We start from the raw sequence: 24,624 nt of genomic DNA on the forward strand, positions 1-24,624 counted from the left end.
GGAGACCTTTACATGGACCTCTGCTTTCATGAAGATAAAAGTTGTAGTGATAATTAGGTCTGCCTTGCGTAAAGTAGCTGCAGCTTTTTAAGCGATCTGCTTAATAGTCAAAAAAGCAAAACCAGCTGGGTGATTTGGCAATCTCTGTTTCTATGGATTTTATTGTAACATGGTTTTTATGATTTCTTTTATTGAATGCACTTTGTGTGGTTTTTTATCTTAAAAGCAGCCTAGAAGAAATGATAGATTGATGGATAGGCCTCCTGAACATTTAACAGTCATGTAGAAGAGGGAATTTTCAGCAGGTGTGATAAGCTGCACCTGTCAAAATTCCATCTTCTGCACAACTATACAAAGTGCAGGAACCGTCTCCTTTTGCATCTGGTCAGCTGAAATACTCAGGCATGTTTCAGCAGTAGTAATAATAAAACAAACCCGTTGCAGAGTGAGAGGCCCGGTGTGGATCCGATACTGTACCTTTGTCGGTTTAGGCAGTTAAAACGCTTAACCATTTACAGAGAAATCCATGCCAGGGTAAACATATTTCTGAGGTTGGCCTCTTCTAATGAGTTACATTTTAGGTATCTTGTCTCTGGCGCAGTCAGTAGAGACTGAAGCTTGATGAAAACAAAAGCTGCATAGAAGACTTTTCGTGCTCATAACATTTTTCTGGACAGTCTGCAAATTCAGTCATTTGGTTGCTTTAAGCCAGCCTTCCTCAACCTGGGGCGCTCCAGATGTGTTGGACTGCATCTCCCAGATTCTGGGAGTTGTAGTCCAACACATCTGGAGCGCCCCAGGTTGAGGAAGGCTGCTTTAAGCAATGTCACCACACTTATCACTGAAGCATTCCATTGTATGCTTGATTCCTTTAAAATATTGCCTTCAGAGTTCTAAAATCTATTCAGTAAAAAAGGATTAGGGGGGGTATACACACACACACACATCTCAGAAGGGGGTGTGGGGAGAGGTAAAATAGTAGTAATATTAATACCCAAAAGGTGCAGTGGGGACAGTGATTTACTAGAGACAGGTCACAGGAATCTGGGCATCTCGCTAGTAAATAGGGACCAACTGCAGGTCGCTTTAGGTTACATTGGCAGCGTGATCCTCCGTGGTGAAGAAGCTGAATTATTCTTTGGTTTACATAACAGGCACTGGGCAGAATTTCCCAGTAGTAGATTCTTGTTATTGGGGCATGTTGGTAACTGTTTGATTCATTTCTGGTGGTATTTTTCCCTTTCCTCTTCCTCATTGACAAAAACATGTTTGTCAGACTACTACAATCTGTGCATGTTCAGTCAAGCCAGACTGTTTTGTATTTCTGCATACCAAAATACGTTGTCACATAGTTAGTGAAAGTGGTTTGGGGCGGGGTAACCACTGCAACCAGAATATTTCTGCTTGTCAGTTCACTAGACCTCTCCCCCCCCCCTTTTAAAGCTTAGCAGACACTTTGGGATCATCTGATCTTCAAATTAAACTGCTGGTAGGCTTCCTACTTGAAGCCCCATTGATTAAACGGTAAAGGAGAGTTAGTTATCAGTGTTTATTCCCTTAGTGTGCCACCTGCAACGTGGATCTTGATATTTTATCTGCTTATTCAAAACATGTGTACCCTGGCTTTCCGCATCCATTTAGAACACCCAATCCTGCTTGGTGTCAAGCATAAATGCTACCACTCTCTGAGCACATTGTAATAAATGAGCATAGGTCAGGGTCAGAGCCTGCTGCTATGATGCTCTCTCCCCCCCCCGCCCCCAATGCACATTCATTCTCTCTGAATGAATGTCTGAAGAAGTTCCTAGTTCAACTCTCAGTCATATATTCAATGGTTTTAGGAAAGCCACTTTTCTGTCCATCTTGTGCCCTCTTCTTCCCTCGCAGCATCAGCCATTTTTATTATTATTATTATTATTATTATTATTATTATTATTATTATTGCACCATCAATGTATATGGTGCTGTACACAGCAAAAGAATAAAACAGCAATACCCTGCCACATAGGCTTACATTCCAATAAAATCATAATAAAACAATAAGAGAGGGAAGAGAAGGCACCGAATAGGCACAGGGGACAATAAAACTAACAGTATAAAAGTAAGAAAGTCAAGATAATAACACTGACTAAGCGGCTGTAAGCATTTATTTGTTCATGTATTTATTTTTAATTACATTTCTATACTGCTGAATAGCCAAACCTCTCTGGGCAGTTCACAAAAATCAAAACCCTTAGATGTAATATGATTGAACATAATATAAAAACTTTAAAAGTTTTAAATAGAATAAAACCAGAGTAAAATCCAGTAGCAGAGTACACAACACATGTAAAGGCAAAACTGTGAAGGATTAAAAAGTATGGGGAAATAAGTAAAAAAAAGTCTTCATATCGCACCATAATGTGAGACTTTGTTGAGAAGGCATACACAACCGGAGTGCCACCACTGAAAAGGCCCCTTGTTAGTAACCACCCACCTCACTTCATTTGGCGAGCGAACCCAGAGGAGGGCCTCTGAAGATCAGGTAGGTATATTTCGGAGGAGATGATCTTTTAGGTAGCCTGGCCCCAAGCTATTTAGGGCTTTAAAAGTTAGTAACAGCACTTTCAATTGGGCGTGGAAAGGACTGGAAACCAGTGCAGATCACAAAACACTGGTGTAATATAATTGTGTCAACCAGTCCCTGATAACAACCACGCTGCACTATTTTGGACCAGCTGGTTTCCAGATCATTTTCAAAGGCACCCCCACATATTCAACACTGCAGGAATCCAATGAAAGTGACTGAGAATGTATGTGAATTGCTCTCTGTGCACTTTCCACTCATTATACTGTGCATTCTGTGTTTAGTGCTGCTATTTTGTTTATGATGTTCATCTGCTGATTTTAATTCTGCAGCTATTGGATGGTACTGTTGTTATGATATGTTTGGGGGAGCCTGTAGTGGTAGATTGAAGCTATTGAGTTGCATGGCACCATTATTAGTTGAATCCATTCAGGATTCAATCCTGGATGAACATGCTGAACATGCATATATTATTGCTGCATAAAGGTAGGGTATGTGTGCATGTATAAACCCTTCCCAGTTATGTCCATCAGGTTTCTTGGTTTAGCAGCAGCATAGACTTGGTGGGCAAGAAGCTGGGATCATTGTAGAATATGTAATCTCATCTCCCTTTCCAGGCATAGCAGTCTTCCAGTTCCAAATTCTGAATCAATGCCTGACATCAGTAATGAAATTGAAGGTTAATCCAGATGAGACAGAGTTGCTCCTGGTCAGTAGAAAGGCAGATCAGGGAATAGGAGGTTCAACCTCCCTTGGATGGGGTGCACTCCCCTTGAAGGATACTGGATGCAGCCCTGAATCTGGATGCATCTCCACTTGTTTCTCGAGATGTGAGATTTTGCCATGGAAACACGTGCCTTAGTTCTATCACATTTGGACTATTGTAATGTGCTCTGTGTGGAAATGCCTTTGAAGAGTGTTCAAAAACTTCCTTTGGTTCAGAATGTTGCATCTAGACTAAGGACCAGGGCTGGTTAAAGGGAGCCTACCACTCCCATGTTTCAACAACTTGGTTGGCTACTGGATCATTTTCAGGCAAAATTGAAAATCCTGTTTATGATTAGTTAGGCCTTATACTTTGGATCAAGTTATCTAAAAGATCATATTCCCCCTTAAGAGCTTATCCAAGTTTTAAATCTTCAAGGGCAGGCACTTGTTTCTGTCCCACCAACATGTGAAGTGCTATTAGCAGGAACTTGAGAAGGGGCCTACTCAGTGGCTGCTGTGGAAATCTTTGCCAAGCGAGGCGAGTCCCATCTAATTCCTTCTCTGAGGACCTTCTGATGGCAGGCATAAGTGTTTCTACTCAGACAGGACTTGGGCTGCTTATAATTCCTGTAAATATTGGAGCTTAGTCGAGAGGCTATTGATGTTATCAGTTTTAGTGATTTTATTGATATTTTATTTGTTTTTTATGTTTGTATGGTTATTTTCTATTTACTTTGTATTTTAATAAAGGTTTAACAAGTTAGTGTCCTTACCTAGTGTTGAAAGGGTAGGAATTCTGTTACTCACAGTGTTGGTGCCTAACAATGTCCCTGCCTCAACTAACAGAGGTGATGATTTCAGTGGTGGAGTAGGAGACTCCCAGGTGCATTTTCTTGGAGGATTTCAACATCCATGCTGAGGCTTCCTGGTCTGGTGCACTTCAGGATTTCATGACTCTAATGATGATGATATCATGATGTCGGTAGTACCACAATTCCCCATAATTCTCCTCATTGCTCTGGATAATATCCACGCTTGGTCAGTCCACACATTACATTTGACCATGTGAATGTATGTCCACAGCTAGTCAAGGCTGCTTGTGTAACACAAAAGAGCATTGTGTATATTGACTTTCAGCTATGTTTAACCTGTCTGTCAGGTAAGCAATCTGGCCCTTAAGCAGGACGTCCTACAAGCAGTATCTAGTTTCTACTGGGTTTTTGATTAAACGTAAACTTTTTTAAAAAAATCTATAGAGGAAACTGTCCGGTCGTTGGCAGTATGAGAGTAGCTGTTTTTTCCCCCCAATGGGGGATCCTTGTGTGGCTGTGAAGGAACAAATATGCTCTGTGTAACCCACTCTGGGACTTATAAAGACCCATTTGTCTTCTGCGTCAGCCAGTGAATTGAGGTCCCTTTGTATAACTATGATACACAAGTTAAAACATTCTGCACTGAGTGGCTTGCCAGAGATTTGAGCTCTGCCCCACAAATGTCCTGTGCTTCGACACTCTTTCCCAATCACAGGGCTTGGAGGGATTTCCAGAGGTCTGTAGAGCAAACTGCCTGGCACAGAGGCAGGATTCATTCAACCAAAAAGTTGTCCACAGAGAGCGGTTTATTCAATCTCGGCTTAAAAATCTCCAACTTTCATCGAGCCACTCCAAGCTGCATAGTCTGTGAAGTGGGGGTGCAGAACACATGGCCCACAGCTTCCCCAATCTGGCCCACATAGCCTCCTGGGGTTTCTCTACAAGGGGAAAGGCTTGGCCTCCAAAGCCCATCTCCTGGAGGGAATCCCCATGTTATCTCCATCTGTTGACCCTTGCATGATACTCTCCTTCATTCAGATACCAAGAGGCTACTCAACTTCCCAGACCAGCCCTGTATGGCCAGTAACTACCAGTGTTTTGTTGGAACTTGTTATTGAGCTCACCCAAAAATCCAAAAACAAAAAGAGCATGCATCTATCTATCTATCTATCTATCTATCTATCTATCTATCTATCTATCTGTCTATCTGTCATCTATCTATCTATCTATCTATCTATCTGTCATCTATCTATCTATCTATCTATCTATCTATCTATCTCTTGCCCTTTTCTTAGTTGGAAGGGGCTTAAGGAATAAATTTCTAGAGGCAAAGGCTATCAATGGCTACTAGCCCTGATAGTTGTGTGCTACTTTCAGTATCCGAGGCAGTAAGCCTGTTTGCACCAGTTGCTGGGGAACATGGGTGGGAGGGTGCTGTTGCACCATGTCCTGCCTTGTTGTTCCCTGGCCAATGGCTGGTTGGCCACATGGTAATAGCAATTACCCCGATGCTCTTAAGTAATTCCAAAAAAATAAAGATTCCATGAGGCCTCTTCTTTAGACTTTTTCCTTAACTTCAGCACTGCTACCAACGGTGTGGTTGCCTGCTTCTCCATGCACCCCCATGCTTTACTGTACCAGTGCCCCACTCTCTCCCATTTGGCCTTTCTCTGTGCAGAGGGAGCCATGGCGAAAGAGACTCGGCTGGGGCGCTGGAAGGAGCAGCCCCTCCTCATAATGCTGGCCGAGACCCCCGCTTTGCACAACACGCATTGTCGCCATAGGGGCGCTGCCCACTGCACAAAAGGACTCAGATGGTGGTGGGAAGAGTGGTTACTTCTCCCAGGGCCAGCTGAGTTCCTGGCCTTGTGCAGCATGTGATGCCCAAAAGTGCATTATATTGAATTGAAGAAGGTTTTCCTTCTTTAAAAGTATGTATCCATAAATCCATGATTCCATATTTGGAAAAAAAAATGTTGCTAATGTCAGGCTAACATTTAGGAAAACTGTGTTTTTATACACCTGCAGGGTAGAGAAAGCAGGGCGCAATTTTATTTATTTATTTATTAAAACATTTGTATCCCACCCTATTATCACTGGGATCTCAGGGTGGCATACAGATAAAATCAGAACAGTATAAAGATAAATAATTACACAGCTAAAAATGTATTAAATTCTGTAATTGATGTTGAGTTATTCAATTTCCTCTCTGTCATGTCATCTCAGCATGACTCTGATTGTAAGATCCACTGAAGAAATGAAAATGGACTTCAAATATATGAAGAATCCCAATCCCTCAGGGTGATTTTAAAAATTAAATGTAATTAGATATGTGTTAGATGTGTGCTTTACTCAAGTTAGATTTAAAAGCACATCCAATGTATATTTGATCAGTAACATTTTTAAGAGGCCAATAAATGTCCATCACTGTGCAAATGAGTCCTGACAGAGTGATATTGTGTATTTTATTCTATAACTCACCTAACTATAGATTTGTTTCTTTTCAAAAGGTTAATTAGATTATTTAAACATTAGATGCTTGCTGGCCAATGTACATGAGTTTGTTACCTATATGGTAGCTTTATGTATGCTAGCAGTGAGGAAGTTATGGGCTGCTTTCTGACTGAACATGATCCTGGCATCGTCCCACACCTGTGAACCCATGTTTTCCATAAATTCTTCTTTATTTATGTTTTCCATAAATTCTTCTTTAATTCTACTTCCTTTTATTTATTTCAGGTACAATCAAGCCAACTTTCGTTTTGACTTGTCCCATTCGATTGTTTTACTCATGACTGGATTTTACTGTAGCGCTTTTACAGTAGCCAAATATGTCATTACTAAGTGTATGTGGGTCTGGCTGTATTCAATCCATAGCTAATATAAAGGGAATGGTAATTATTATTAAATGCAGAAGGAAGGAGTAGGATCAGCCCATATTTACCTGACTTCATTTTGCTGTATCTCCTTACAATTATCTATCTAATTGCTTAAATTTTTGGAGTAACATTTGATTACAGAGGCTCCTGTTGCATAACTTAGCAGATTTGCATACCTTGGAAATCTACTGTCAGAAATCACATCCACAGTAGTAGCTAAATGGAAAGTGGCTCATGTTTCCCTGTGATACAGCTTCCCTTGGCTCCATAGCTTATTCTTGCTCTTGAATGTTTGCATTGTCCTCCTTGTTGTGCTTACTCTGAATTTCTAAGGGTTAGTCAGTCCCAAAATGCAGGGCAGAGGGAACTTGACCAGATGTTTCTCTTAGGGCTACATACTGTTTAATTTTCTGACAACGATACTGCTGGGCAATTTGTAATGTTAGATCAAGATAAACATTTGCTACAAAGCAAAGGATGTATATCTCTTGTTCAGCAAGCAGCAGGCTGGATTTTCCTGAATAGGAGATCTGTAAAAAAATGTTTGCTTTTTTTAAAGAATTGATAGGTCACCCTTCAATATAAATATTTCCCAAATGACGTATAACTGAAAATGATAGAATACATGCAAACAACAATAAAATTGAAAGAATCGCAGATAAAAGAAGCATTAAAAATACAATAAAACATTTTAAAAAATTAAAAGGCCCAGGAAAATAAAAAGCTATTTGCCTGATGCTGAAATTTATGTTTGTATGGTTGAAGGGTCTTTAAAAAGTAATCTCAGTGCACCCTGTCACATTCAAGCAGGAACAATTTTACCTGAACCTTCTCTGTGCATATGAAGACCTGTGAAAACAGGCAACATATTGTAAAATGTTGGAAGGAAATATTTTTTGTTTATGTCTTTGTTCATTCATAAGCTAAAGTTCATTCATAAGCTTAGTTCATCAGCCACCACTAGTTTACTGATAGCAGTGTCTTGTCTTGTCCAGGGAAGGGCATCCAGGAATGCACTGGAGACTGACAAAGAGCACAGTCTGATGCATGTTTATTTAGAAATAAATCCCATTGAATTCAATGGAACTTACTCTAAAGTGTGTAGAGGGTTGCATTATATAAACACACAGAGAGACTTATACATATGGTATTATAAGTGTACAACACTCATTTAAATAGAAGTTTGCTATTGTTTCAATTTTTAAAATATTTAAAATATTTAAAGTATTTTAGCACTACTTAAAAGATCCGTTAAAAAACAACATCCAGATACTAAAAGTGATGCCCACTGCAGAGGTTATACTGAATGTGTGCTGACCTATAATAGGTCACTGCCCCTACAAAGCCATACCTCTTTTAAAAGATGGAAGAGCAGCTCAAAGAGTTTGCCTTACTCTTCTGTCCTTATCAAAAAAAGTGAATCCTGGCAAGTGGCAAGGATTTGGCTGCTGGAATTTGGCTCCCACCGCACAGGAGAATTGCATACTTACCACATGTCAGATGGAGAATTCCTCTCATCATGCACCAAATATGTAAAACTTCTGTTAATTGTCACTCGGTTCGTAATGATCATAAGCTCCAAGGAAATGAAACGAAAGGGCCCTCTTGCTGAGCAGCATAATGTGGGAAACAGGGCTCCTGGTCTTTCTTTCTTTAAAAGGTTGGAAAATACTAAGATGCTACAGTGGATGATGTAATGGCATAACTAGGCAGGCAAGCCAGGTGGTGGAGCTGCTTAATTTGAAATAGCTGTGAAAACAAAAGCTATGCGACCCACAGTTCTGCTTGGCTCCTTCCACAAGTATCATTTGCTGAAGTCCCGTTCCCTGTGTTTTTAGTTAACGAGATCCTCAAAAACAAAAGTTTTCTAAAGAAATATGGGGTATTATTTCTGTGTCACTGAAACCACAAGACGATATTCTCCTACATAGAGAAGACTCAGGAAGGAAGGGGTTGGGTGGTAGAAACCCAACTATGGCTTTAAGCTCACACAGATTGCAGCAGAAGAATATATTCCACCAAAATGCTCAGGAAAATGTACTCTGTTACTCCCCTGCCCCCTTCCTTTCGCAATTCTAAGAAACTGGTTCACTCTGTGAAATTGATTAGGAGTAGGCTCAGGACTGACAAAAGAAAGTGCTTAATGAATTTATGGAATTTACTGCAACAATATGTTGTGATGGCAGCTTGCCTAGAGTTCTCTTCAAAATATTTGGAGAAATTTGTGGAGGACAAGCCTGTCAACATCTATGCACCATAGGAGCTTATGCAGCCTCCATGTTCCGAAACAATATACCTCTAAATCTCAGGTGTGCAGGAACAAACAGTTGGGGAGGCATCACTTAGGGTAATATCCAACAGTATTGTTAATATAAATGATATAGCATTTCATACATCATATAATTAGTTTACAGAAGGGAGAGTATTTCAGGGACATCTTCAGTCAGACAACTAACCCCTGCTTTGCTGTCTTTTCCCACAAGCTAATTTGTGTATGAACGGAACGATGAAGCTAGGGGCAATAGGCAGTATAACCTTAGAACCTGTGTATGGTGTGTGTGTGTGTGTGTGTGTGCACGCACGCGTGCGCACGCAAATATCTATGAACTCACATTAGTGTAAACACTACTAGGCAAGCATTATTACCAATGTGGTTTAAGGCAGGGGTCCCCAACCCCCAGGCCACGGACCGGTCCCGGTCCGTGGCCTGTTAGGAACTGGGCTGCGCAGGTGAGCTGCTTTCACCACCCCCCACCTCCACCCCAGCGTACCTGGGCGTGGGGCGCCATCTTGCCTGTCCAGCTGAAGCAAAGCCAGGATGCTGGGGCGGGCAGCTTTGGAACGGCGCACCTGGCCGGAAGCCGCTGTGGGAGAGTGACTTCTGGGCGCGCCATTCCAAAACCGCCCGCCCTAGCGTCCTGGCTTCGCTTCGACTGGGCGCCCAGCCGAAGCGAAATCAGGACGCTGGAGTTGGGGGTGGGGCAGGGCGGGGGGGGCTTCCCAAAACCATCCCCTCAAGCCCCCCCCCCCCCGGTCCATGGAAAAAATTGTCTTCCACGAAACCGGTCCCTGGTGCCAAAAAGGTTGGGGACCGCTGGTTTAAGGCATACAGTGTAGGATTTGGATAAAGGTTACCTGAGTTCCAAGTCCCAAATCAACCAGGACGCAATTCAGCAAGCCGCTGTCTCTCAGCCTAATCAGTTTTCCATGGTTGTTGCAAGGATAATATCTGATAAGCTCTGGTATGTTTTGCTGAATTCCTTGAAAGAAGGGTGGCATGCAAGAGTTATAACCATTTGCTTTTTCTTGAAGTGAGTACTTGAGATGAATGTGATAGGAAGGATGGGACTGAACATGGTCAATGGCAATACTTCAATCATCAAGGTATTCAAAATATGCATAACCACCCCATTTTCAGTCAAATGAGGTGCGTACATTACAAATGTACTGCCTTGTGTCTAGCATTCTTCAGAGATGAGCTCTGGGGAGATCAAAACTTGTCCAATCCACCAACAGACATTGATCCAATCAAACATATTTCCTGGCCTGGTTTGGCTCCCTCACATGGTATTATTTAGGTTTGGGTGGGGGGTTGCCATTCCTGGATGGGTGCCTGCAACATAAAATGAGCTCAGAACAAATATCTATGAACTCACATCACTTACAAATAGTTGTCGGTGGTGTTAATGCATAATTAAAAGACAGCATATATGCCCAGGTCTACAAATATTCTTGGGCTATAAAGCTGAAAGTATTCTGATGATTCATACCCCAAGAGATTTAAATCTCCCTATTTGTTTCTTCCCTTTATCAAGTCATTTCCTACGCTCATCCCCTCTGAAAAACCCAGTGCTCCTGAGGAGGAAGTTGCTGCCGCCACTGAGTGCTCCTCTATTTCCCTTTCATCTCGCTGCCTTAATATAAAAATGTTCCACTGTGTATTCCTAAACTAGCAACATGCCTGCCAGAATGATGGTGGGAGTGGAGAGCTATTTCTCCCTACCACATCGCCTGTAGTTTGTGTGTTGGGGAGAGAGGCTGTGCATGTGTGCATGCATACTCTCTTGGAGTGTGGCCAGAGAAAGAATCCATGAAGCTGGCATTTATATGTAAAACTAGCAAACTCCCTGTCGATAGGGGGTTGTTGTTGGTGTTGGTGTGTGTGTGTCAGGGAAAGAGAGAGAGAGACTCCTGGTTCACACATATAAGCCAGAGTATGGGTTGAGTGTGGGTTGTTGTGTTGTGTGAACCCAGCTGTGCTAATAAACCATGTTTTGTTATGCACAAACAACCCACAGTTCATAAATCGACAACAAACATGGGTTCTCTCTGCAGATTGTCCACGATTAACAAACCGTGGTTTATTAGCACAGCTGGATTCACACAACTCAACAATCCACACTCAGGCGTATATTTTTTTTATACCCATGAATGACAACTGTGTGGGTTCTTGTAAGAAAGTAAAGGAAACCCCATTGCGATGGGGTATAGATTTCTTCCCTGCCATTGGGCGCTGCAGCAATTGCAAATCGAGCCTGCTTTTATTTGCACAACACCATCCTAGGTTATGCTATAACATTGGGAACTGCCTTTTTAAAAATATTTAGAAAATAGAACAGAACAGAATAGAGTAGAATAGAAAATAAGGAAGAGGTTTATGTTACTGCTGCCATGGAGCAGCCTGCATCTGGTGTTGCTTTGTTAGAAACTTCTCGGGAAGCTATTCTCAGGCTTTTTATTCTTTCTGATCCCTTGGTTGTGCTAAATTTATCGGGACACCTGCGTCAACTTGGGCAGTACAGCTGGACTTTTATTTCTATGGAAAGTTACTCAGCTGGAGGGTGCACCAGCTGTTTTCTGCACCACACACACACACACACAGAGAGAGAGAGAGAGAGAGAGAGAGTTGTGCCTGTCAGATTTAGTGCGGTGGCTGCCTAGGGGTCACTTTGAACAAAACGGGGCGGCGGAGGGGGGGGGGGTGTGCGCGCATAGCTAAATAAATGCAAAGCAAAGGCAAAGAGCAAGTGCTCTTGAAGCAGCTTCTTGGCCTCTGACCTGCGGTGCCGCTTTGTGAGGGGAAGCAGCAGCAGCTTGGGAGCGACACACACACACACACACACACACACACACACACACACACACACACACACACACACACACACACACACACACACACACACACACACACACACACACACACACACACACACACACACACACACACACACACACACACACACACACACACACACACACACACACACACACACACACACACACACACACACACACACACACACACACACACACACACACACACACACACACACACACACACCCTACCTCTACGTGGGGGGGGGGGGGGTCGGGGAGGATTTACTTCTTGGAGTCCAATTCAAATGGGGACTCGCCGCCAGGGCCGGAATTGCGCAGCAAAGGCCGCCTAGCCGCGGGGCGCAGCAACCAAGCGACGCTCGGGGGAGGCTTTTTCCTGTTTTGCCTGGAAGGCTCGTTTCCCTCGGCCCGCCCGCCGGCCGGCCACTGGCCTTGCCGGCCGACTGCAGTTTGGAGCCGAAGCCAACTCGCGGCGTGGTCGGGGGAATCCAGGCTTTCCGCTGCCAGGGGCGGGAAGGACCGAGGCGTCGACGGCCAGCGCCACTCCGGAGCCGCCTGGGCGCGCCGAGCTGCTGGCTGCTGCTGCCTCAAGCCGGGAGGGCGCCTGCTTTCTCTCTCCCTCGGACGGCAGCCGCCTTCGCACGACGACGGCGGCTCCCGGGGAAACCTCGGCCATGACGGCGTCCATAGGTAGGAAGCGGCTTCTTTCTTCCTTTCGCTCCCCACGAAGGGCGAAAACTGCAAACTTTGGGTCGCTTCTGCTCTTCCTTGGTCGGGTTTCCTGGAATCCCATCCGGCAGGGCCCAGCAACTCGATCCGCGTGAGTTTGGAGGAGGAGGAGGAGGAGGGGACGGTGGAGAACATCAACAAAGCCATGCAGGCAGTTTGGGTTGAAAAGAAAAGAAAAACAGAAAAATCTTAGGTGTTTGGGAAAGGCAGACGCCGTGGTGGTGGGGCGCTTTCCAGGCATTTAACTGCAACAGCCTGTGTGTGGATTGCGCAGGATGGCCTGGAGGGTGGTGGGAGGAGAAGATGGAACTTCTGGAATCCCCTTCCACAGATCTCTGCTCCTTGGGCATGCTTGCTTGGAAGTAAGCCCCTCTGAGTGCAATGGGACTTGGTCTCAAGGAAGTGTGGGTAGGATGTTAGGTTTAAAAAGACTGACGTTTGGAATTCGATGGGAGTACGAAAGAAAAAAAAAGTCCATTGATTAAAAAGGCTTACCAGTTTCCCTTAAGAGTTTTTGGACTTCAACTCCCATCAGCCCCAGTCAGCATGGGCAGTGGTCAGGAATCCCGGGAGTTGTCGTTCAAAACAACTGGAGGGCACCAAGGTAGGGAAAACTGGCTTACAAAATTGGTTTACAACAAAACTGCACAACTACCAACTGTTGGGAAAGGACCCTCTCCGCTCTCTCTCTCCCCCTCAACTTCTTGGATATTCTCCACTACTAATATGAAATCCTGTGCTGCCTGTTAATTGCAAAAGCAGTTCTGTGAATTTTCAGTGTTGGTGAAATGTGGCTGGATTTCCAACTGAGTGTGCTGTAGGGCAGCCTCTTGCAAGTTGCAAGAGTGTTAAGGAGCTGTCATCTTAATTTTCTGCAACTTCAGTTTTGATGAAAAAGAGGAGGGGAGCGAGTCTGCACAGAGACCATTGCAAGGTCCTCAAATGGATATCTTGACAATGAAGTTTTCTCAAGATAAGTGATGAGCGTAAGAAATATGGAACAAACCTTCCGCCACAATCCCCAATTTAGGATTCGTAAATCCCATTTAAATCAGTGGGTCTTAACTTCCAAGGAAACACACACACTGGATCAGGATGCGAGTCATTCAGCAAAGTTGGGAGTCCCATTAATGGCTGAGAAAATATTTCAAACAATTAAATCTAGGTGGACTAAATAGGAAACATTTCATTGCTTACTTTCCATTGTCATAACAAGAAGAGGAAGTTTAACATGTTGATGTCATGTTTTTGAATTACAGTTCAGTCATCAAATAATTCCTTTTATTTTGCATCGGAGCACCTGCTATCAAGGGCATGTACATGGTCAACAGTGGCCAAGGGGAAGAGGTAAACACATGCTTAACTCTCAGACTGAAATCAGTGCAACTGAACATGCTTCACTTTGGCTACATTGTGGAATACTCTCCCTTCAGAGCTAAGATGAATCCTCACCCTTTCAGCTTTTCAGAAAGGAGTCTCATTAATTTGGCCATTTAAATTGTGAATCGTGGTTTGAATGTTTTAATATGGGTTTGATTGCTTTTTATGTCTTTATGTATTGTTTTTATTTGTATTGTATACCACCTTAGTGGCATTTGGGGAAAGGCAGTATATAAACATAAAAACAAATAAATCTTGCCATTTCATTGAATGCGGGTAATGATACACAAATGTCTGTTTTGCCCAGCACCCTCTCTTCTATCCCTTTCCCTTCTCTCCCACTTCCTTTTTCCCCCCTTTTTCTTATTTTTGTCTTGTTCCTTCTCTTAATATATTGTCAGTAATAACTAATTGTTACAGTATAGGAAGGAAGTCCCTGCCTGCAGTCTTGCCAGACTGGGCCAATTGATGATAGACTGCATTTAGCAAGAAACTTTTCTGGATGCTATTGTAAATAGAAAATATTTCTTTTTGTACAGCCTTTTGATTTGTGTTGACATAAGAGAATTCCCTCTTTTTGAAAAAAAACCAAAAACCTGATGTTGGGATATTGATTGGGAGTAGACCTGGGGCAGACAGAAGATGGCGGCCAATAGTTTAGAGGGCTTTGAAAAAGATAATTTATGGAGGATTTTAAAAGCCCATCAACAGCTGTTACTCAGTATTCAGAGGCAATACCAGATTCAAGTACCAAGTAATGGGATAGCCATTGCCTTCTGTTTGTGGGCTTCCCAAAAGCATCTGGCTTGGGGCTGTTGGAACCAGAGGGTTCGAATAGGTGATCTCTTGATCTGACCCAGCAGGGCTGCTCTTGCATTCTCATTCTTCACAATTAGTTTGAACACTCAGTAGCATGCTGTCAATGGCTTCCTGAAATTTCAGTATAAGTCAGGATGAATATGGAAAGAGATCTTGTATTCCAAGAGGTGCACCTGGCTAATGGTTTTTGTTTGGTAAGTGCCTAGCTGATGGCATGTACTTAACGATGCATCGTTGTTTGTTTTATTAGCATCTCTCAACAGATAGAAAGTATCTTTGTCCCCATTTCAAAAGCAGAGCACTCCTGTTTTTTGTTTATAGGCTGCAAGCGGGCAGATGTCTGGGCGGCGCCCTCGAAATAAAAGCCACTAGGGTGAATGTCATTGTTGACATCCCAATGTAGCCTGGTATTTTGGGGAGGTGCCCTGGCAGTCATCTGCATTCCTAGGGCAGCAGGGCCTCTCTTAAGTCAGCAGCAGAGTATTTGCATCCCCTTTTTTTCCAGACAACATGCTAAGACTTGCATATCAGATTGCTTTAGTTTACTCTCTGGAGAGCCTGTTTCCAGAAAGTAAGCAAAAGCAAAAGAATTGAAGGGTGTGAATCAGTTGAAATCGGTTTGACCTCCTTCAGGCGACAATTGTTGTATTGCTCAAATGGTTTATACTTGTACTTGGAGCTGCCGTGCCCCTGCCCCACTCCACTGGCTTTGTATATAATTCAGAGCCCTCTGAAAAGGGCTCTCTCATGAACATCCATGGTTATGGATTGCACCTTTTAGTGTAATCAGGTGTAGTTCGTTGTATTTGGATATAATGGAACTGACCCTGTTTTGTAGTGTCTGTCAGTATGTATTTGCATATTGCAGGAGTGCTGGATGATAAAGGTTCATGCAGGAACCTCCTGAGGATAGTTTCAGTCCAACATTTGCCACTTAGTAACCACAGCATCAATCAGTGACTCAGATGTATGAATTAGCCATCACAGATCTAACCCTGCAAAAGAGAAACCGTTGGGGAGTAATCCTATATTCCCCCAGATGACATCTGGGGGAGACGTAGGATTGTACGGTTTTGGGGCTCCGAAGTCGAAAACAGGCCTCCGACCTCGGAGCTCAGAAGTCGTGCTCTCCCCCCTCCCTCTCTGCTCGGAAAAAGAGCATGGAGAAAGAAAATGAGGCCGGGGAGGCAAGGAAACTGGCGCTGAAGCCATTTGACTTTTCCTATGGCCTCCCTAGCCTCTTCCTTCCCCCTCTGCAGCACCGCGGCTACTTGGGCAAACTCACCCATCTAACAAAACTATAGGGTTTCTCTTCAGATCATACAAATCTTTTGCCATGAAATTTCTACATGGCAAGCCATTATCTCTTAAACCAGGGGTGGGATCATGGGAGTTGTAGGCCAAAATATCTGGAGGGCCACAACTTGCCCACCCCTTAGACTGTCTTAGACTCAGCTGTCTTCCCATTTGCAACCTACCTTTTAGTAAATTCTGAGATAGTGCCCAATTTATCTGATGCACTTAATAAGCCAGGCTATGCATGAGCTTCGTGTACCTGCGTGCAGCCTGTTTTCTGCCACTTCACTCCTGCCTTCAGATAAGCAGCAAAACAAACCAGGAAACCGCAGTTAGTCATAGCTTCCTGGTTTATAGCTTCCAAACAAGCCAGGATATAATGCCATGATTTATAGATGATTTCTAGATCCTGGCTTGTTTGGAAGCCATTAACCATGGCTTCCCAGTTTGGATGTAACAGGAAGCTAACTTCATCAACTTGGTTTGCTCACTTTTGTGTATGGCAGAGCAAAGTGGCTGCATGCTGGTGTACAAAGCTCATTCATAAGACAGTATTTGATCATCCGAAGGCAGCAAATAGTGTACATGAAATCCTTTGAGCATTGAAGGGGTGGTGGTAGTAGTACAGATTAGGCCTGTTCAGACAACATGCTAAGTAATCCTTTTGCAGCAAATGGCTAGTGAGCATGTTTAAACCATGGTTATTTAGCCACTGTGATTAGGAATGGTTCACACAACATGCTAAGCCATAATGTTTAGTTCAAAATGCTTAACCGTGGCTTAGCATGTGTTCACTGGCTTTGGATCTATTTCTGTGGTGGCCCTTGATACTGAAATTGCTTTCCGTCTTTGACACCGATGAAAGTTACTTCTTTAGCTTTAAGTTATCCATGTTGTTGTGATATTTACTATTTAACGAAGAGGTGTAGTTCAACCTTTTTATATAAAAAACTTTCTCCTGTTTAACTGATCCCTAATGAACATAGGCTGTGTTGGCAGAATTATCCCCCCACCACATTTATCTGTGATGCAACTTACCATCCTAGCATTTTTTTTCTTTCTGACAGATGACCCACAAGCATGTAATCCTTTCGAGGCCTCCCATTGATTGCTGCTGTACCAGTTGGTTGAACTATTGTAGCTTCTTTGTGGGCACCAAGCTTCATAATCTCAATGGTGTTCAATGCTTGTTTGAAGAATTTATGCACATCCTGTGGAGGTGCTGCATGTATTGAAACGGCCCTGCAATTAGTTCTAAATCTTTCTTTTTATAAATAGCATAGAAGCTAGTAGTTAAAAATTCAGAAGGAAATAAGTTCTCAAGAGCTGTGTGATTCTAATGCTAATTTGTTTTTTCAGTGCAGGGGATTGGGAAGAGGTATTGTTCTCTTCCTGTAGCCTCCTGAGCTCAGGATTAAAAATCACAAAAGTGGGGGGGAGGTTGATGGAGAAAGTACTTTTAAAAATCCGTGATTGTCATGACACAGTGTTGCATATGCCATTTCAAAGATGTTTAAGGCTTGGTTGTTAAACGTGTAAAGCACTAAACAACTTAGGAACCAGTTTACCATTGGGATTGCTTATGCAGATGCCTGCTCTTTATCATCCTTGGAAAGAGCACTTCTGAGTTGCTCCATGTCGCCAGGGTTCGCCTCAGAAGTACTTGTAGTAGAGCAGCGTGCTCAGGGTGGTTCCATATGGACCTGTGGCCCATTTGGAACCCACCCAGAGAAGAGCCTTCACTGTGGTGACCCCCTTCTTATGGAACTCCCTGCCTCTGCAGGTCAGGTAAGCATCAATGTTGCGCTGTTTCCAGCGCCTCCTGAAAACACCTTTATTTCAGGAAGACTTCCTTGAGTGACTGGCCATGGTGTTATCAGAATTCTGTTTCCTTTTAAAAAAATAAAATTATTTTAACATGGTGTTTTATTCTTTTATCCTAATTTGTATTTTTTTCCTTGTTTACCGTTCCGGAATCTATCTAGATATGGAATGGTATACAAATGTTGTATATAAATCAATAAATTTAGTGTTGCAGCACCTGCCCTCTGGAATATGCTCCCCAATGACATTAGACAAGTGCCTACAGTGCGATGCAGAATCCACAGGTCAGATTCATAGAAATCCAAACTCATTGGAATCCATTCCAGATTTCTCTTGACACCTCTGTTGATCACTAATTATTTTATTATATTTTATTGTTATATTATTGATGATGAAGTCGATAACGACTCTGATAATTTTATTGGAGAGTGGTATACAAATTTATGTAATTAGTACATTACAGGTTGATTTGCTGTAGGAATCATGATGCCTGGAGAGAGATTCCTTCCTGATTGTGAAAGGAAATGTGATTAGAGGGCCGTGCTGGAAATAATGGCTCAGAGAATGGCCTGAAGGCTCATGATGCAGTTATTCTGCTGGGCTGGGCTTTGTAAGGTAGAGGGCTACCTGAGGCTTGACAGGAGGCTACTGTGAGCCATATTTAAGCCGCTCTGTGCTCCTCAGAGGAGTGGTATATATAAATATGCAGAGTTTTTTAACTGACCCCAGAATGGTTGTTTTAAACAGATATTGTCTTTTTTTGATTGCATTTTAGGCTTTTTATGGTTTTAAATTTTGTATATTTGTTTTTAATGTTCACTGTTTTTAACTTTTGTAAACCACCCAGAGAGCTTCGGCTATGGGATGGTAATAAATGATGATGATAATCATCTGATGTTCCAGCACTGGTTTAGAACGATTTCAAAAAGTTTTTAGAAGGGTATACAACACCCTTCTATCTTTGCTCCAGTTGAAGATTAGCACTTGACCCAAACCATCAAGATTTGGGGATGAAACAGGTAGTGACTGAAGTCTGCATAGGCTTCTGTTTAAAACACCAGGTGTTGGTCTGGATTACATGCATCAGGGTGGGCAGAAAGTAGGATCTCCAGATAGTTTGAACGTCAATTCTCAGCATTCCTGACTGTTCGCCATGCTGGCAAGGGCCCCTGGGAGTTGGAAGTCCAATGCATCTGGTGTGTGGGTGGGTGTACATATTTGAGACATTTCTTATGCTGCCCTTCAGTAAAAACCTCTGGCATACAGAAGAATCAGTAAAGTAATAAAAACATATCATAAAATGAATAAGAACTACAACAAATAAAACAACAGAAATGGTGACTAAAAACCAATCCATTAAAAAAGCCTGTTTTCTTTCGTTGCGGTTAATACATTGCATAGCTATTTCCCAGTAAAAGAGAGTGCAGAGCAAGGCACTCTTAAAGAAACCAATCTGTATATTAAGTGAGGAACCAGTTCAGATCGTTCCATCTGGCCAGGCACTTTTAAGTATAAACCACCTTAAGCCATGGCTTTTGTGGAGTATGAACTGAAGCCAGACCCTGTACAGATGGTATAAATGCCTGTCACTGTTTCGAAATTGAGTTATGTAGTTCTGGCTCATGAAACTGTGTCTGTCTTGCACTGTAGCCCAATCTGCTGTCTGCACTTTAGCACCATATTGTCTGGAGAGGGGGAAAGAGGGAGCATAAAATGGGGGAAATGGTACATTGCAGAAGAACTTGATAATGAGCTCAGTATCTCTTGTCCCTCTGAATGGGAAGGCGTGTCTTGTCTCCCTTGTTAAAAATAGCAGGCTTCTTTTTTCCCCATCATTTTTTTTTTTAGCTGTCCTTGGCATATTCCCATTCATGTGGCAGTCCTTCTTTGTGGTACCCTTAAATTTGTATGGGTTACTAAGGAACTGTTTCTGATTTGCAGAGCACCAGTCCTTGCCAATTCTGATTTTAGCGCAGTCGCCGCTCTTTGAAGAATTCTCTTCTCTGGGGTGAAACACTTTTATCCATCGGTCAAGAGCCTTTGGCAGCACCCCTTCGTCATAGAGCACAAGCTGTGGAGAGAAAACCGATTGGCCTGACATCTTAAATCAAGCTGCAACTACATGGCTGCTAAAAGTGTATTTGGGGTGGGGGGAGAGAAACCTATTCTGAACACTGCAGAATTGATGGGGGTTCCTCCCTCTCCTTGGGTTGAATTTAATCAGTCCCAAAAGGCAGGTCCGTTCCCTTGCTCATCTTCAGATTTTAAGTAGTCCGCTATGAGGTGTGCCTTAACGAAAGACACTCTTGCTTTTCTCCCCTCCCGTTTTAAAGTAATTTCGCAAATTCTAAGTGCACAAAATTACAAAAAGAAAAAAAGAAAGACCCAGATTTTGATTTTTACAGTGGGCATAATATAACTTGTGTATGTGTAAAGAATATGACTCTGTTCAGATGAAATGCTAAGCCACAGTGGTTAAGCATTTTGAGCTAAACGTTTTGGCTTAGCGTGTCATGTGAACCATTCCTAACCATGGTGGCTATGTAACCATGGTTTAAACATACTAACCATTTGCAGCAAAGGGTTTAACCAGGGCTTAGCGTGTTGTCTGAACAGGCCCAATCAGTGTAGCAATTGCAGTATATTGAAGTACCCTTTACATGAGCCTTCTCCAACCAGGACAGCAACTCCCATCATTCCCAGCCAGCATGGCTAATGGCACATCTGGAGGGCACCAGACTGTGGGAGGCTGCTTTACATAAACCAGCAGCAGCATGGAAGCAGTGTGACCCAATGCTGCAGGGTTGCCTGTGTGCGTAACATCGCCATCTGAGCAGGGCTGATTGCATCCATCTTTCCTGCAGAACTGACACACTCTTCTTCACATGGTCGCATTGTTTACGTAGGTGCTCCTGCAGTGTGGGACTGCAGAAACGACGCCCAAAGGCTCCTAAGAGAGTGCTTCTTCCGGAAGGAACAGATGCTCCCTTAATTGATGACAGAGCATGGGAATCCAGAGAAATCCCCATCCCATGCAGATGTTGGCGCTCTTGATTACAAAAGGCTTGAGAGCTGTGCCTGAGTGTGGCCACTAAATCAGACAATGGAGAGCACAGTCCAGATATTCAGTGGGCTTGTTCCTAATTGAACTGCAAACAAAGCAGCTTTCATGAGAAGTGCCTCCCTTGCTGTCCTGATTGCTGGAGCACTGGGATAGGTGGACAAAGGGGTTTTTCCGCCTTTGGGCTCTGTGGATTTCAAAGTCTGTTTATTGCTCTCTCTCACTTTAGCTTGTGATTTTTCACAAAGACTGAACTGTCAGAGCAGCTAGGGCCCATCTAAGTACTTCCTTTCCTCTACTAGGTTAAAATGTTCAAATATAACACACCCTATAATGCCTTGGTGTTACTTTGCTGGAGCACTTTATCTTCACCTTCATAGCCAGATTTGGGATTTTGCTTCTAGATGCCATGAGATTGTGGCTGAATGTTAGGAACTGGCTTTTGGAGTTAAATAGAGCACACAATCTGCACTTTTGAAGAACGCTGAGTGGCGTCAGTATGGTTCTCAGGTAGTCTTCCATACACTGCTGGAGTTTGACGTTTCCAAGCTCAGTGTACCAATTCTAACACAACCTTCCTCAACCTAGTGCCCTCCAGCCAGCATGGGAATGATGGGAGTTGCCCTCCAAGACATTTGGAGGGCACCAAGTTGGGGAAGGCTGCTCTAGCGGCTTGCAGTGCTCACTTTCAACACATGGATGAGCATTATGACCCCGTAAGTTCTTCTCCAGATCAGATTTTAATTCATCAGAGGAGAAGTCAGTGACTTCCCTCCACCACCATTCAGCCTCCAAACTTATTCCCTCCCACCCTTCCTCATTGCTCAACCTGTATATTTGTAAATAAACCCAAACATTAGAAAACATTATGATACTTCAGTGATTTCTTTCCAAAGGAAACCAAACATGGGTAAGCATTGCATCCCTGGAACGTCTCACCGTTCAAGAAAGTTGGGGAGAGAGTAGAATACAGATAGTACACACACTGTCTCTCTCATTGGTTGATAATATCACTTTGTGACACTCACCTGATCAACTGGCTTCATTGGAAAGCATTGCCTTTGAAGTGTGGTGAACGTTCTGTCGCTACTCTTTTCTCCCCTCTTTTGCTTGGTTGAATGTAACTTATCACTTCAGCGTTGTATTGCGCCTATTCAAAAACTTGTTTTCACTTCAAGCCGCCTTATATTGTTTGCATCGTATCTTGGATGTCAGGATTGCGAGGCAGAGAAGTGCTGCTCTTGTGCAACTGTTCCTCTCGTGTAGAAGTGAGGAGGTGGAGGGGGAGATTGAGGGATGTGCCCGCTGGCCCTGGGCCACCTGTACAGGTATTCACCCACTACGTATGGTACAGATTTCACGTGGGAGCATGTGCACATAGGCCTCTGTACAAAGCACACTATGAACATGTCCACGTGAAGGTTGGCATACAGCAAGGCTGGGCAGCTGCCAGAGTTCCATGGGGCCATTTGTGCAGGGCACCCCTCCCCCCAAAAAAGGCCGAAATCACTGGTTTGCCTACAGAGTGCTATAATGGTTAAATTAGGTTGTTTCCAAGCTAAATATAACTCTTTGACTACCAAAAGGGCCAAATTGTTTGAGTGCTCAATAGCTGCTACAAACACCATATAACAATTTTGTGAGGCAGAAGGGGGTGACGGGGGCACATGTTGCTCACCCCTGGCATACAGGCATGACTCTAATTTCCTTCCGCCTTTCTGCTAATATAGGTAATTACACTGATTGCAATTGCACATTTAAGGATCCTTAAAAGAAACCTTCTTTTCTCATTTCTACAGAACCTCGAGGTTATATGGAAGGCCTCAACCACTCCATCATGATGTCTGACAGCCCCACAGGCCCAAATCCTGCTTTGTTGCAGACTGATGTGCAGTCAAGTCCTTCCTGTCAGCGGCCTTTTGCAGCAACGTGCACATTTGCTACTAATAGCTCTGTCCTGAGAGGAGAGAGGTAAGAACACTGCCGTGTGTGTGTCGCTCGTTTTTATTTCCCAGCCATCTCACTTGGGTGGAGAGGAAATCCACAAATCGCTCTGGAGTGTTCTTCCAGGAAGAATTCTTTAAACATGTTTGTGACCCAGCCTTGGGTTACATCACCTTGGAGGTAATACTGGGAAAACATTTTTGTGTGCATAGCTGTTATTCTTAGTAATGCTTTTAAACACCTTCTGGTTATTTTCCCTTCATGCAACCTGCATTTGTATGGAGAAATGTAAGGTGTGAATTAGCAGTTTTTGGGTTCAGCTGGAATCAGTTATGGCCAGGCTTTTCCCCACCGCCATCATAACAAGGATCGCTGCTTACTGTTTCAGTGTGCTGCCCGTTCACATACTATCTTTTATCTGTACCCCAACTTTCCTCCAAGGACTTAAGGTGGCATGCAACCCCAATTTTGTCATCACATCAACACTGCAAGGTAGGTTAGGCAAAGAGACAGTGACTGGTTAGGTCAGACAGTGAGCTTGATAGATGAGTGATGATGGTCCTCCCAATCCAAGCCCAATACTATCTGATAAACCACTGGCTTTGTTCTGATTTAACATAATATATACAGTTGCCTTTCGCTAACAAAGAAAAGTTGACAGGATTAAAGTAAGTAATATTATCCAGAAATAGATACGCTAAAAATCAGTTAAAAATGATAAGCAAATACTATTGTAGTTACAGCATTATTAAAATAAAAGGCACAGACAAAATCTAAGATAAAAAAATAGAAATGACACATTAAGGATGAGAGAACTATGGATGCTTGAACTCACTGAAATTCTCTGAACATTACTTCAAAACTTGTTGGGCTCCCTCCTGTCTCGCTTGTGAACTATTTTTTGATCCATGCGAATGGGAAAAGTTGCCTATCTTTCAGAAGTTACATATTATTAAAGTTTGGAGCAAGGACAAATGCTGAAAAGCACACAACTGCACGAAATCTGCATAACAGCTGAGACAATGGGGTAAAAGAACAGATATAATATGTGAGCACGAAAGAAATTATAACAAGATTGAGACATCTAGCACCATATAATTATAATGTCAGTATACATATATCCAAAACAGTAAAGTTACGAAAACTGGTTCATGTATTTAGCAATGAATTGCTAAGCGAGATAAGATTTTACGGGACTCTGGGTTTTACACCTGTTTCTCCGCAGCTTTCTCAGAACCTCGCTATAATTACTGCAAAACATAACATCATACAAATGATTTTATTTTATATTCATTTATATTATGTTTCAGTTGTATTATTTTCAGTTGTATTATGTTATGTGCTCACATATCAGTCCTTTTACCCCACTTCCTTGGCTGTTATTGAGACTTTGTGCAGTTATGTGCTCTTTAGCATTTGTCCTTGCTCAGTATCCTGCAACTGCTGCCTCTGTTTTGTGCTTTTATTTTTAAAGAACTACATTTTGAA

General features: G+C 42.9%; 1 protein-coding gene across 6 annotated transcripts in view; it reads left to right on the forward strand.

The window, feature by feature from the left end:
• TNS3 (tensin 3) overlaps positions 1–24,624 on the forward strand; it is a 315,310-nt gene that overhangs the window by 259,313 nt on the left and 31,373 nt on the right. For all 6 annotated transcript variants that reach the window (XM_063130602.1, XM_063130576.1, XM_063130593.1 and 3 more), the window contains one exon: positions 22,992–23,163. In XM_063130602.1, the coding sequence (XP_062986672.1) occupies positions 22,992–23,163 (172 nt within the window). The remainder of the gene's footprint in view (positions 1–22,991; positions 23,164–24,624) is intronic.

This window comes from Elgaria multicarinata, chromosome 1 (assembly GCF_023053635.1).
Source record: "Elgaria multicarinata webbii isolate HBS135686 ecotype San Diego chromosome 1, rElgMul1.1.pri, whole genome shotgun sequence".
Lineage (NCBI taxonomy): Eukaryota > Metazoa > Chordata > Lepidosauria > Squamata > Anguidae > Elgaria > Elgaria multicarinata.